At 38.0% G+C, this 15,715-nt stretch overlaps 1 protein-coding gene across 9 annotated transcripts in view; it reads right to left on the bottom strand.

Moving 5' to 3' along the window:
* The window catches only part of MCM9 (minichromosome maintenance 9 homologous recombination repair factor), a 102,281-nt gene that overhangs the window by 67,651 nt on the left and 18,915 nt on the right, over window positions 1-15,715 (bottom strand). For 8 of the 9 annotated variants that reach the window (XR_005032584.2, XR_005032585.2, XR_005032586.2 and 5 more), the window contains 3 exons: window positions 5,557-5,757; window positions 1,650-1,775; window positions 135-254 (listed from right to left, as the gene is read on the bottom strand). Coding sequence is in view for 5 of the 9 variants with exons in the window: in XM_036925052.2 (XP_036780947.2) it covers window positions 135-254; window positions 1,650-1,775; window positions 5,557-5,757 (447 nt within the window). In the remaining 4 variants the exon portion in view is untranslated. Of the gene's footprint in view, window positions 1-134; window positions 255-1,649; window positions 1,776-5,556; window positions 5,758-15,715 lie in introns of those variants that run through there. The other variant, XR_005032587.2, reaches the window with a different exon arrangement.

The following is a 15,715-nucleotide window of genomic DNA, read 5'->3' as shown; positions in this document are numbered from 1 at the left end:
TACTTCCTTCAGATTTGGGAGGTAACCCTCAGAATTAACTTGAAATGTATCCTACTATAACTAATTTTTCATAAGGAAAAACCATTGTGCTTTTAGAGTAATGTTAAATTAATCAAAATTGCCATGTAAGATACCTGCGCTAGTAGATCCAATTCCTGTGGTGAGCACAGATCTTGGTGTAATCTTTGCTGCATATTTGAGGAACTGAGATTTCCCTGTACCAGGATCCCCGACCAATAAAAGGTGAGATTCACCTAGAAAAAAATTAATGCAGTTTTAAACTTCTGTGAAAAGACCCATGAATAAGTGTAATTAATCAAAAAGAAAATGGTCCACATGGAATGCCAACACAGGGTATATTTTATATAGTGCTTTTGCTGCATGCTTTTTCTTAAGGTCATTAGAGGAAGACTTGGACTAGAAAATCTGTCATAATAATCTTTAAGTGATTTTTGAGTGTAACATTTAAAATCTAAATTCTTTTACTAGATTTTGTGCTACTTCTAGATGGTTAAGCCTATGTCTAATATTTTTAAAATTTTTGGCTTCTAAAGTTTCTGGTTTTATTTAACCTATTTTAAAATACCAACTACTGTTATTAAATCTAGCCATACAAGTATTCTATTTTTATTTAAGCAGTTTAAGTGTTCAGGACTTTATAAGTGCTTTATAAATATCAGACCACTTAATGATTCCAACAGTTAAAGGGAAACCTTTTTATGAAAATTTAGTAGTTTAATGAAATATCTGTCTTAAAGTACCCTTATTTTTCAAATGTAACAATGAGAACATACGAATATACTGTGGGATATATTATCTCACTGATCACATTTATTTGGTAATATTCAAGTATTTCCTAAAATATATTAATAGGAAATTCCTGCTTAGGCTTAACATTTAGCAGAGTGCCTTACAAACAGGTGATCAAAACATTCAATATATATAAACCTTATTATACTTACTATTCTATATTGTTCTATATGGTTTTATTAGAATCCCTACTAACAGCCTAATTTATTATAATGTCCTTTTAGCCTTTTGATTTTAGTCTTTGGTTACTATGGCCCTCATTTGGCCTATATGAGGGCCATAATAAACCTACTCTATGCCAGATTCAGGTCAGTAAGTGTGTTAGCCACAAGAGCTTTCTGCCATTTGGACATAATTACACATTTAGAGTAATCTGCTTGAATGTGTGACCTAACAGGACCTCATGGCAGATGGCTCTTCTGCTACCTACTAGCAGAAGGAAAATCAGCAGGCAGATGACAGCACAGCAGTCTGAGACACACACACTGAGTCATGAGGGACACTGATTTAGACATTTAAAAAAGCACTATTTCTAATCTTTTAAAGAAAGATTGGAAATCCAATGAAATAGTAATAGAAATATAAAGGTGTGGCACCCTTATAGGTACAAGTAAAAATAAATACTTAGAGAAAAACTGATGATCTCTTTTATTAGCCTTTGGAATTCTAGAAAGTAGCTCTTGATATATAGATGCTGGACTAGTATTAGACAACTGTCAGCATTAAAAAAGTATCTTGGGAAGTAAAGCTCACAAGCAATGTTTATTCAGGAGGGAAAATTCTAGCTTCTTCCCTTGTATGTGTTAATATTTCTCAAAAATGTTTAAGTAGGTACTAACCTCTGACCCGTGTTCCTGTGGCGTCGGTCCTCTGAATCCCACCAGCCAGCACCATGGCCACAGCAAGCTTTACCAGATACATCCCAAAAACTTGAGGGCATAAGCTGGCCAATATTTCATTTCTTCCTAGGACAGGCACAAAGATCAGAAATTACCAACAGTTTTCAAGAAATCCTAACTGAAATTTCCCCTCCTATCTTCCTATAAATACACATTACCATCTAAAATGATCATGAGGACCATTTCCAAATGACTAAAAGGAGTGAATAGCTTTGTTTTGGTCCAAAAACCCTTTTCTTATTAATGCCATGAGATTATAAAGTCTGCTTTTTATTCCAGGGTGCTATCTGTTGAAGTTTCTAAAAATGTATCATACTTTAGAAGGGACAGAAAGGCATCTCCTTTTCTCCCTCATTAAGCCAATATTACCCCATAATAATACTGGCTGCACTTTCTGTGCAGTAATTCCAGTAAAATTACTCCACTGCCTACATAAAATGAAGGTGCTTGACCTCAGAAACAATGAGTTGGAGTACAGGAGCCCGTACATTTTAACTGTAAGATACTTGAAGCTCATGGAGCTTCTCTAGGGGTGTAAGACAAGTAAAATCAGCCTATCCTATAAGTCAATTCAGCATTTGCTCAGAGAACTTTGGTTAATTGTTTTATCTAGAATAAGTTACCAGGATATCAGGATATTTAAAAGAGCATTATAAACTACTAGTAATCCAAGCTGGAGGTCGTTTTATTAGAGCATTTTTAAGTGTTCAGGACTTTATATATCTGATTCTTCCGATAGGGTGGTTTAGGTAAGAAAATATCGTTGTTTTAGGTTATGTTTTCAGAAATATCAAAACACTAAATCTGACAATCTGCCTATCTCATCCATGAATGAAGTATTTTATTCCAGCACTGACCTAATCAACCAGTAGAGGCTCTTAGAACCTATTATATTTGAATAAGCCTTTCCTGAGCCTGTCTTAACTTCCATGGAATTCACTACTGTTTTAATACATGGTAGGTCCACCCACATTCATATTACCAGAAGTTAATGTCCACATGCTGGTAACTAATTTTCATGTTTCAGAACTTTTATATTTATCTCTGAATTTGTACTCATGTTTCAGTGATAACTCTTTTGAAGAGAAAAATAATCATACAAATACTCTTTTAGCTAACGATTCCAATTCCAGAAGCTTTACTGCCAAACATCATGGGAAAGAAAAGAGCCTTCCTCCACATGCATGGCCCTATGTACAAAGGCTACTTTTAGTAATGAATCAAAATTGGCTCAGTGACAACTAAGCTATAGTGATGTAACACAGGATGGCAGAAATGGTGAAGAAAGAAAATCTTTTAGTAAAAAGGGGACCAGAAAGAGGAATTTGTAAATCCTAGAAGGAAGTTCATTAACTGCCAACAAGAGCCCTCTCTTTCCTGAAGTAGAAAGCCCACAGAAAAAAGATGAACAAAGGTGTGGGATCTAAGCAGGTAAGAAGGCCTGACAGCAGGTACGTGAACTCTGCCCAGAATCTGGAGGCAACACATACAAAGAAAGAAGGAATAGTCCCAACGAGCAGTTTTAAGAATAGGCAAACTGACCTGAGAGACCTCCAAGCCAAAACTTAAAAGCCAGCTTTGTTGAGTGAAGGTGCATTCAGTGACTGACGAGCTGGCAGGAAGCATACCCCAGTGGTGGAGAGCATAGGCTCTGCTGTCAGACGCCTGGCCTCAAATCCCATGGCTATTACTACCTGGCTGACCTTGGCCAAATTTCCTAACCTCTCTGCCTTTATCTCCTTATCTGTAAAATGGAGATGATAATGGGGTCACAGAATTATTGAGGATCAAAGGAGTTAATACATGGACAGTGCACAAAACAACACCTGGCACATAGGAGCTGCTTTACTGTTAAGTGTTAAAGTGCCTGTGTTTCTGTGCTTAATGCTGATCTCAAGATTTTCTGACACTGTAGTCAGCAAAGAAGATAAAGTATGAAGGTAGGTCTGAAGCACTAGAGAAAAGCTAAGGGGAGGAGCTCTTCCCCTAAATTGCTTGTCTCAAGTTCCTCGGATTGTGGCAATAGCAGCTCCCAAGGCTGTAGCATGGAAGACCATGCATCAGAATGAACACTACCCCATCACTCCCTCCTTCCCGAATTCCTGGTTTTAGGCCATGTTAATAGTGTGGCTAGAGTCCATTATGGCCTAGTAATCCACTCTTCTGGCATGGCCCTCAAGCTAACGCCAGTGAAGAGAACTTCTTAGATCTAAGATAACTGGGATAGCCCAACAAACCCCAACCCCTACTCTGAGTTTCTATCCAGCATCTTAAGCACCAGTCAAGGGACCCCTGAGGTCACTATACATCAGCATAGAGCCTCTGGCTTCTAGTGGGTACCCACAGCATCAGGTCTTAATGAAGCAAGTCAATCTCCAAGAGCTGAGCTGGGACATTTTCTCTAGCTTTAGACTAACACAATGAAGACATCCAGCTGGATACAGCTCCACACTTTCTCCCACCCTACCCCACCCCCAACACACACACATGCACTTTGAAATGGTGAAATACAGTGTGCTGGTACTGGGTACTTAGGAAACTAAGAAAGCAAAATCTGTACTAAAAGACAAATGTTGCCACGTTTTCTCCCTGTCCTCCTACCTGAATCTCTCACAGTTTGTATTTACTTCTTTTTATCCAGTAAATGAGTTGTACAGCTATAGCCTTCTAATTAAAACAAGATACCCTTTCTAATCACCAGCAGAAAGCACTTCTGGTGGTCTAGTTAGAACACAGTACGATGCTCTTTCTCTACTGTTACTAGGTATTGAGCTGTAGCCCTGCAATTAGTAAGGAATGAACATGGTCCAAGGAAAAGTTTCAGATTTTTTAAGGACCTGATCTGAAGAAGCAATTTTAAGTAAAAATCATTAAAAAATATGTATTTTTCTTAAAGGGTTTGCTTAATAAAGCCACAATGTAGAGGACATTGGTTATTTATAGATTGGATAAAAGAATGACCAGGAACCACTACATATATGCTACATACATTGGCAAAAAAAAAAAAAATTTACCCCACAAAATAAAAGCAAACTGCCTACATTTAGGCAAATAAAAGCCTTATTTTGTGATATGATATCTGTACAGCTCAGCATGTGATTTAAAAATAATATGTATTAGATTTGAGATGATGTTTATTAGAAATAGTCTATTACTGGCTTCAGTTTATTTTTCTTAGAAGATGCTTCTAAGGAAGAATGAAAACAGACATTTGAAGATTTAATTGGTATTTTACACATCTGGAATTTTTAAATGAAAAATACTCTATGTACCCAAAGGCTATGATGTTTTAGTTTATGTAATTACATCTTAGTGTTATAGTCAAAAATTTTGCTGTGATGACAAAGCTTACTTTTTGCATCTTTCTATATTCCATCATTTCTTTTCTATGTATTCCATATTTTTAAAATCTACAGCTAAACTAATATGAAGTCAACTTTATTATCTAAGGAACATTAATATCTAAGGAACATTTAATAGAATGAAGTTTCTTAATTGGTTGAGTTTTCCTTATCTGAGGAGGAATTGTGTATTTGATTGGTAAAGAAAGTAGAAATCTCTGAAACTATTTTCGCTGTACAAGACATGTTTAAGATAATAGAATTGGGAAATCTCTTGGAATTCAACCTTGATTTTCCAGAGGATCTCAAAAATAGAAAAGATTATACCAGAAAAGAGCTTCAAAAGGAGACTACATATGGCTAGAGGTACTGGTGAATGCTAGTACCTTTTAAACTCAGCCACTGAGTAATGCAGCATATAAGACTTCCTTCTAATCAGACATCATGTTTAACAACTGAATAAAATGCCACTAATAATTATCAGGTTTATACCCTTAACAACAAACCTGCAAAGGGATTGCTCTTGTAGTATTCCCAGAAATCTTCAAATTCCTTCTGGACCTCCTCATCCATGATGATCCCCGCAGACTGCTCATTATTTACTTGGACATAATTGGCTTTCAGGACTATCTCCACTTCACAACGTACATCTGGCTGAAAGGGCTTCCATCGCTGCATTACAACTCCATAAATAGTGAGATCATCGCCTAGGAGAGAGCACCATGTGTGTCCAGCAGAACCATCCTGTTTACTGGGCATAGACTTGCATGACAAGGGATTATATGAAATTCAATTTCAAAATCATGACAAATAGGAAATAAACCACTCCCCCACCAGGGTTTAGAGTGGTATATACTCATCTGGAAAACAATCTGGAGACAAAAGATTCCCGCTTTTTTTGTTATTTTTTTTAAGGAAACACTAGTAACTGCACAGCTGAAAGCAAAAGTCAGCATTTTTACTTTTTTTTAATCTGCCTCATGAAATCATGTCTAATTACTACCCTTCACTAGGAAAATAGTTTACTGGATGATTTATTCATTGTTATTATATTGGGTGAAATGTTCCTCCTCACAATCTCTAATCATATAGTTCTCACTTAAAGAGGTGAGAATTTCAGCCAGCAGGTAAACTATAATCAATTCAGTGTCAGGAAAGGAGACAATCTTGTGAAGGTTGATACTAGTTTTAGCTTCTTATACATTCATTTTTTTTTTTTTTTTTTTTAGGATAGAGATCCCCCCACTTTTTTTTTTTTTTTTTTTTTTTTTTAGATAATTATTTTTTATTGAAGGGTAGTTGACACACAGTATTACATTACATTAGTTTCAGGTGTACAACACAGTGATTCAACATTTATATACATGATAATTCTAAGTACCAGCTATCACCATACCAAGTTGTTACAATATTTTGACTATATTCCTTATGCTATACATTACATCCCGGTTGCTTATTTATTTTATAATTGGAAGTGTGTACTTTTTCTTGGTTGTTGTTGTTAGGGCATCTCTCATTTTTATTGATCAAATGGTTGTTAACAACAATAAAATTCTGTATAGGGGAGTCAATGCTCAATGCACAATCATTAATCCACCCCAAGCCTAATTTTCGTCAGTCTCCAATCTTCTGAAGCATAACGAACAAGTTCTTACATGGAGAACAAATTCTTACATAGTGAATAAGTTACATGGTGAACAGTACGAGGGCAGTCATCACAGAAACTTTTGGTTTTGCTCATGCATTATGAACTATAAACAGTCAGTTCAAATATGAATACACATTTGATTTTTATACTTGATTTATATGTGGATACCACATTTCTCTCTTTATTATTTTTAATAAGATGCTGAAGTGGTAGGTAGATACAACATAAAGGTAGAAAACATAGTTTAGTGTTGTAAGAGAGCAAATGTAGATGATCAGGTGTGTGCCTGTAGACTATGTGTTAATCCAAGCTAGACAAGGGCAATAAAACATCCACATATGCAGAAGATTTCTCTCAGTACAGGGGGGGTGAGGTTCTAAGCCTCACCTCTGTTGATCCCCAATTTCTCACCTGATGACCCCCCAGCGACTGTGCCTGTCTTAGGTTGTTCCTCCCTTGAGGAATCTTACCCGTCTCTGGCTAACCAGTCATCTTCCGGGGCCACACAGGGAAATGTTAAGTTGGTAAGTGAGAGAGAAGCCTTATTGTTTGAAATGGTTAGCTTTTTATTTCTTTGCATATTTATGCCCTGTGGCTTCTATGCCCAGCATTTGTCTTGAGGTATCTTTACCACTTGGAGGAGTTATGATACTCGGTAAATTTGATATGAGGCACGAATTCTATTTAAGAATTCGTTGTAATTAGGAAGGAAGAAGAAAAGCTATAGAAGTAGCAGGCGGGAGAAAACATGGGAAGATTGATTATTTCTTTGACATATCTTCTTGTAGAGTAACTTCAGCATGTATATATTTTAAGCTACTACTTAAATTGCGCACACACATTAACATAATAGGAGTATAGTTACATAACCAAAGCATACCTGTAATTACCAGCCATCTCCAGTGAAACCAAGAAAACCAGTTAGGCACCCTAGGCATTTGTGAAAACTTATCAATGATATGATGGTTATTATCTAACTGAATTTGAATAGTTTGAGAAAAATCAGACAAATTAAAACAACCCATTCCTGGGCACTGTTCACATCCCATATGTTCTTTTAACAGTAAATAGTCTGTAGTTGTAAGATTTTGGAGCGCTACAATTTGCACTTCTCCTAATTCTTGGTTGAGTTCCAACAGTATAGATCCAGTCAAATTTGTTGTTTTACTGTATGCACAGGCCAGCTTAGATATCTCCTTCATTCCCATGGCAAGTCCAGGAGCTGGTGGGATGAGTGCATCTACAGCTGTAGCAGTGCGTGGATCTTTGTTGGGGTTTTTTGATGATCATCTTCTGGCATGAGTCTTCCCGAGAGTGCTGATGTTGGAAGTTCTCTTTCATATCGTTTCTTAGTTCATTTTCGGGGTAGCCAAATTAGGCTTTGATCCTCTGTATAAACACAAACAGACCCTTTGCCTACACTTTTATATGTCCTTTATATTATTGTGTAGAACTCATTAGAGGTCACCACATAGGAACTGCATTTTTTTTTTTTTTTTTTTAAATCATTAATCTACACTTACATGACGAATACTTACGAATACTTTGTTTACTAGGCTCTCCCCTATACCAGGTCCCCCCTATATACTCCTTTACAGTCACTGTCCATCAGCGTAGCAACCTGTTGTAGAATCACTACTTGTCTTCTCTGTGTTGTACAGCCCTCCCCTTTCTCCCACCCCGCTATGGATGCTAATCTTAATACCCCCCTACTTCTCCCCCCCTTATCCCTCCCTACCCACCCATCCTCCCCAGTCCCTTTCCCTTTGGTACCTGTTAGTCCATTCTTGAGTTCTGTGATTCTGCTGCTGTTTTGTTCCTTCAGTTTTTCCTTTGTTCTTATATTCCACAGATGAGTGAAATCATTTGGTATTTCTCTTTCTCTGCTTGGCTTGTTTCACTGAGCAAAATACCCTCCAGCTCCATCCATGTTGCTGCAAATGGTTGGATTTGCCCTTTTCTTATGGCTGAGTAGTATTCCATTGTGTATATGTACCACATCTTCTTTATCCATTCATCTATCGATGGACATTTAGGTTGCTTCCAATTCTTGGCTATTGTAAATAGTGCTGCGATAAACATAGGGGTGCACTGATCTTTCTCATACTTGATTGCTGCATTCTTAGGGTAAATTCCTAGGAGTGCAATTCCTGGGTCAAATGGTAAGTCTGTTTTGAGCATTTTGATGTACCTCCATACTGCTTTCCACAATGGTTGAACAAGTTTACATTCCCACCAGCAGTGTAGGAGGGTTCCCCTTTCTCCACAGCCTCGCCAACATTTGTTGTTGTTTGTCTTTTGGATGGCAGCCATCCTTACTGGTGTGAGGTGATACCTCATTGTAGTTTTAATTTGCATTTCTCTGATAATTAGCGATGTGGAGCATCTTTTCATGTGTCTGTTGGCCATCTGTATTTCTTTTTTGGAGAACCGTCTGTTCAGTTCCTTTGCCCATTTTTTAATTGGGTTATTTGTTTTTTGTTTGTTGAGGCGTGTGAGCTCTTTATATATTCTGGACGTCAAGCCTTTATCGGATGTGTCATTTTCAAAGATATTCTCCCATACTGTAGGGTTTCTTTTTGTTCTATTGATGGTGTCTTTTGCTGTACAGAAGCTTTTCAGCTTAATATAGTCCCACTTGTTCATTTTTGCTGTTGTTTTCCTTGCCCGGGGAGATATGTTCAAGAAGAGGTCACTCATGTTTATGTCTAAGAGGTTTGTGCCTATGTTTTCTTCCAAGAGTTTAATGGTTTCATGACTTACATTCAGGTCTTTGATCCATTTTGAGTTTACTTTTGTATATGGGGTTAGACGATGGTCCAGTTTCATTCTCCTACATGTAGCTGTCCAGTTTTGCCAGCACCATCTGTTGAAGAGACTGTCATTTCGCCATTGTATGTCCATGGCTCCTTTATCAAATATTAATTGACCATATATGTCTGAGTTAATGTCTGGATTCTCTAGTCTGTTCCATTGGTCTGTGGCTCTGTTCTTGTGCCAGTACCAAATTGTCTTGATTACTATGGCTTTATAATAGAGCTTGAAGTTGGGGAGTGAGATCCCCCCTACTTTATTCTTCTTTCTCAGGATTGCTTTGGCTATTCGGGGTCTTTGGTGGTTCCATATGAATTTTTGAATTATTTGATCCAGTTCATTGAAGAATGTTGCTGGTAGTTTCATTGGGATTGCATCAAATCTGTATATTGCTTTGGGCAGGATGGCCATTTTGACGATATTAATTCTTCCTAGCCATGAGCATGGGATGCGTTTCCATCTGTTAGTGTCCCCTTTAATTTCTTTTAAGAGTGACTTGTAGTTTTCAGAATATAAGTCTTTCACTTCTTTGGTTAGGTTTATTCCTAGGTATTTTATTTTTTTTGATGCAATTGTGAATGGAGTTGTTTTCCTGATTTCTCTTTCTGTTGGTTCATTGTTGGTATATAGGAAAGCCACAGATTTCTGTGTGTTGATTTTGTATCCTGCAACTTTGCTGTATTCCGATATCAGTTCTAGTAGTTCTGGGGTGGAGTCTTTAGGGTTTTTTATGTACAGTATCATGTCATCTGCAAATAGTGACAGTTTGACTTCTTCTTTGCCAATCTGGATTCCTTGTATTTTTTTGTTTTGTCTGATTGCCGTGGCTAGGACCTCTAGTACAATGTTAAATAACAGTGGGGAGAGTGGGCATCCCTGTCTAGTTCCCGATCTCAGCGGAAATGCTTTCAGCTTCTCGCTATTCAATATAATGTTGGCTGTGGGTTTTTCATAGATGGCCTTTATTATGTTGAGGTACTTGCCCTCTATTCCCATTTTGCTGAGAGTTTTTATCATGAATGGATGTTGAACTTTGTCAAATGCTTTTTCAGCATCTATGGAGATGATCATGTGGTTTTTGTCTTTCTTTTTGTTGATGTGGTGGATGATATTGATGGACTTTCGAATGTTGTGCCATCCTTGCATCCCTGGGATGAATCCCACTTGGTCATGGTGTACGATGGTTTTGATGTATTTTTGAATTCGGTTTGCTAAAATTTTGTTGAGTATTTTTGCGTCTACGTTCATCAGGGATATTGGTCTATAGTTTTCTTTTTTGGTGGTGTCTTTGCCTGGTTTTGGTATTAGGGTGATGTTAGCTTCATAGAATGAGTTTGGGAGTATCCCCTCCTCTTCTATTTCTTGGAAAACTTTAAGGAGAATGGGTATTATGTCTTCCCTGTATGTCTGATAAAATTCCGAGGTAAATCCATCTGGCCCGGGGGTTTTGTTCTTTGGTAGTTTTTTGATTACCGCTTCAATTTCGTTGCTGGTAATTGGTCTGTTTAGATTTTCTGTTTCTTTTTGGGTCAGTCTTGGAAGGTTGTATTTTTCTAGGAAGTTGTCCATTTCTCCTAGGTTTCCCAGCTTGTTAGCATATAGGTTTTCATAGTAGTCTCTAATAATTCTTTGTATTTCTGCGGGATCTGTTGTGATTTTTCCTTTCTCATTTCTGATACTGTTGATTTGTGTTGACTCTCTTTTCCTCTTAAGAAGTCTGGCTAGAGGCTTATCTATTTTGTTTATTTTCTCGAAGAACCAGCTCTTGGTTTCATTGATTTTTGCTATTGTTTTATTCTTCTCAATTTTATTTATTTCTTCTCTGATCTTTATTATGTCCCTCCTTCTGCTGACCTTAGGCCTCATTTGTTCTTCTTTTTCCAATTTTGATAGTTGTGACATTAGACCGTTCATTTGGGATTGCTCTTCCTTTTTTAAATATGCTTGGAGTGCTATATACTTTCCTCTTAAGACTGCTTTTGCTGCGTCCCACAGAAGTTGGGGCTTAGTGTTGTTGTTGTCATTTGTTTCCATATATTGCTGGATCTCCATTTTGATTTGGTCATTGATCCATTGATTATTTAGGAGCGTGTTGTTTAGCCTCCATGTGTTTGTGAGCCTTTTTGCTTTCTTTGAACAGTTTATTTCTAGTTTAATGCCTTTGTGGTCTGAAAAGTTGGTTGGTAGGATTTCAATCTTTTGGAATTTACTGAGGCTCTTTTTGTGTCCTAGTATGTGGTCTATTCTGGAGAATGTTCCATGTGCACTTGAGAAGAACGTGTATCCTGTTGCTTTTGGATGTAGAGTTCTGTAGATGTCTATTAGGTCCATCTGTTCTAGTGTGTTGTTCAGTGCCTCTGTGTCCTTACTTATTTTCTGTCTGGTGGATCTGTCCTTTGGAGTGAGTGGTGTGTTGAAGTCTCCTAGAATGAATGCATTGCATTCTATTTCCTCCTTTAGTTCTGTTAATATTTGTTTCAGGTATGTTGGTGCTCCTGTATTGGGTGCATATATATTTATAATGGTTATATCCTCTTGATGGACTGAGCCCTTTATCATTATGTAATGTCCTTCTTTGTCTTTTTTTACTTTCTTTATTTTGAAGTCTGTTTTGTCTGATACCAGAATTGCAACACCTGCTTTCTTCTCTCTGTTGTTTGCTTGAAATATCTTTTTCCATCCCTTGACTTTAAGTCTGTGCGCGTCTTTGGGTTTGAGGTGAGTCTCTTGTAAGCAGCATATGGATGGATCTTGCTTTTTTATCCATTCTATTACTCTGTGTCTTTTGATTGGTGCATTCAGTCCATTTACATTTAGGGTGATTATTGAAAGGTATGAATTTGTTGCCATTGCAGGCTTTAAGTTTGTGGTTACCAAAGGTTTAGGGTTAGCTTCTTTACTGTCTTACTGTCTAACTTAACTCGCTTGTTGAGCTATTATAAACACAATCTGATGATTCTTTATTTCTCTCCCTTCTTATTCCTCCTCCTCCCTTCTTCATATGTTGGGTGTTTTGTTGTGTGCTCTTTTTAGGAGTGCTCCCATCTAGAGCAGTCCCTGTAGGATGCCCTGTAGAGGTGGTTTGTGGGAGGCAAATTCCCTCAACTTTTGCTTGTCTGCAAATTGTTTAATCCCTCCTTCATATTTAAATGATATTCGTGCTGGATACAGTAGTCTTGGTTCGAGGCCCTTCTGTTTCATTGCATTAAGTATATCATGCCATTCTCTTCTGGCCTGTAGGGTTTCTGTTGAGAAGTCTGATGATAGCCTGATGGGTTTTCCTTTGTAGGTAACCTTTTTTTTCTCTCTGGCTGCTTGTAATACTTTGTCCTTGTCTTTGATCTTTGCCATTTTAATTATTATGTGTCTTGGTGTTGCCCTCCTTGGATCCCTTGTCATGGGAGTTCTGTGTACCTCTGTGGTCTGAGAGGCCATTTCTTCCCCTAGTTTGGGGAAATTTTCAGCAATTATTTCTTCAAAGACATTTTCTATCCCCTTTTCTCTCTCTACTTCTTCTGGAATGCCTATGATTCTTAAATTATTTCTTTTATATTGATCACTCAGCTCTCTTAAAATTCTTTCATTCCTGGAGATCCTTTTATCTCTCTCTGCATCAGCTTCTCTGCGTTCCTGTTCTCTGTTTTCTAGTCCATTAATGGTCTCTTGCATCTCGTCCATTCTGTTTTGAAGTCCTTCCAGAGCTTGTTTTATTTCTGAATTCTCCTTCCTTAGTTCTTGCATATTTCTCTGCAAGTCCATCAGCATGGTTATGACTTTTGTTTTGAATTCTTTTTCAGGTAGACTGGCTAAATCTATCTCCCCAGATTCCTTCTCAGGGGAAGATGTAGCAGATGCCGAAGCTGTCTGGGTTAGTCTTGTCTGAATCATATTTTTTTGCCTTTTCATGTTGACAGGTGCTATTGACTGTCAGCTGGGAGGGCCAAAATTTTCACTTACTACTGGCCTTTCTTTACTGGGGCAACTGCGACCCCTAGTGGCTTGTGTTGGGTAATTGCGTGTAGAGTGGGTCTTTGTGTCTTGCCTGGCCGGAAGGGAGAAATTTCCCTTTCTGTGGGCGGAATTTGTCTCAGGCTGCTTCTCTGCTTTCGCAGCGCCCGGTGGGGTGATGGATGGGGGGGCTGCTTGACTGTTTGCCTCCGTGAGGGGTCTCAGAGCTGTTGCCCAGGGGGTTAGTGCACCCGGTTTTCCCTGTAATTTCCAGCTGCTGTACTGTGACCTGGGTTGTTTCCGTCAAGCTGTTAAGTCCCTGTCCCTTTAAGACTTTCAAAAAAGCCCCCGCTTTTCTTTGTCACAGGGGCATCAGCTTCAGCACCCGCTCCGAGGTCTACCCCCTGTTCTCCCAGTATCCAGGGCCCCCTGGGCATATACTGTGTCTGCGCTCTGGCCCGGATGGCTGGGGCTGGGTGTTCGGCAGTCCTGGGCTCCGACTCCCTCCCGCTCTGCCTATTGTTCTCCCGCCGGGAGCTGGGGGGAGGGGCGCTCGCGTCCCGCAGGGCCGGGGCTTGTATCTTACCCCCTTCGCGAGGCGCTGGGTTCTCGCTGGTGTAGCTGCAGTCTGGCCACTGTCCTGCGTCTTCTGGTCTCTCTTTTAGGGCTAGTTGTGTTTGTTGTATTTTCAAAAGTATATATGTTTTTGGGAGGAGATTCCCACTGTCCTACTCACGCCGCCATGTTGGCTCCGCCGCATTCATTTTTACTTACCACATTTGTTAACATTTTAATCACTGCCTTTTTTTTTAATGAAGAAAAGAATGAATAAACTAATGAATAAACACCTGTTCTACTTCAAGCTCCTTTCCATAAACTGTGAAATACAAGATACAGTTCTGCTTGTTCCCTCTTGGTTGGTTCCTTCCCACCTGAGAAAACTCCCATTCCTGGTGACCAGAATTATTACAGCTATTACAGATTTTCCTAAGAGGACTTAGGTAGTGTAAAGATACATTTTCCAAACACTGACATATGTGCTTATTATTACTATATACAATTCAATGCATCAATTAATAAGTATATGTGGATGATTGGCTTTCAATATATTGGTACTGGAGAAAAGGGGGGGGTCACAAAAAAGGAAAGACATAATCCGCACCCCAAATATTCCAATCTTATTAAACACAGAATGTGAATATATCCCAAAAACAATCCTGGTGTTTATATTTTACACAGCAAATATCATCTCTGAACTTACAGGCAACTCTTCATTTCTAAGCCTGTGTCAAATATATGTCATTAGCTGATGCAAAATGCCTTTCACTCTCTAAATTTCAATATGTAATGCATAATCTGCAGATCTTTTGATTTTCTGAAGAAAAGTGTTTTGTAAATGCTAAATGCATGAAATTGGTGGGAGTAATTCACAGAATAGAAAGCATATTTCCAGCCAAAGGCAACTTCTAGTAAATAGTGACAAACCATTTAATAGGTGCTTATTAAATAAATGCCTTACATTAAACACATTAAATAGTTGCTTTGCATATGTTTTCAAGATCTTCCAAAATCACTGCTTCAATGGTTTTCAAGCCCAAACAAGAATAATGATCATTTACTATATTGTGTGTCACAAATTTTTAGATGAAAATGATTGGGGCAACTTCACATGAACACTTGGAATAGTCTACTTATGGCCACTATAATGGTTTATATTTAGGTTGTTTCTAAATGAGTAAATGAGGAACTTAACTTCTACATATAGCACCCACTTGTAACTATCTGACTTCAATTGGCAGTGATAATGCAGAAAACATAGTACTGAAGTTTCATCAGATTTGGATTCAAATCCCAATGCCACCACTCAGTACTGGCTACGTGAGCTTGGGCAAGTTAACCTAACTTTGATGAGCCTATGTTTTGACCTACAAAGTGGGAATAATTATTTTATATCATGGGACTATAGTGGGAATTAAATCAGATAAAGTTTATAAATTAATATCTAGAACATAGTGATCAGTGAATATTAGCTATCATAATAATACTGAACCTACCTTACATTTGTGGAACAACTAATACCTTTAGAAAAGCTTTTCATATAGACATGTTTTAATTTACTCAAATATTTACTGACTGGCAGATTGAAATGACCATCAGAACAACCGTGAAGTACAGATGATTGACCAAGGCAACAATATGTATTTTAAACTTTTCTATAATCAAACTAATTATAAACAGTGTTAAATATTTTCAGG

This window comes from Manis pentadactyla, chromosome 12, assembly GCF_030020395.1.
Source record: "Manis pentadactyla isolate mManPen7 chromosome 12, mManPen7.hap1, whole genome shotgun sequence".
NCBI classification, from domain to species: Eukaryota; Metazoa; Chordata; class Mammalia; order Pholidota; family Manidae; genus Manis; species Manis pentadactyla.
This window is presented reverse-complemented; position numbering and strand designations above follow the sequence as displayed.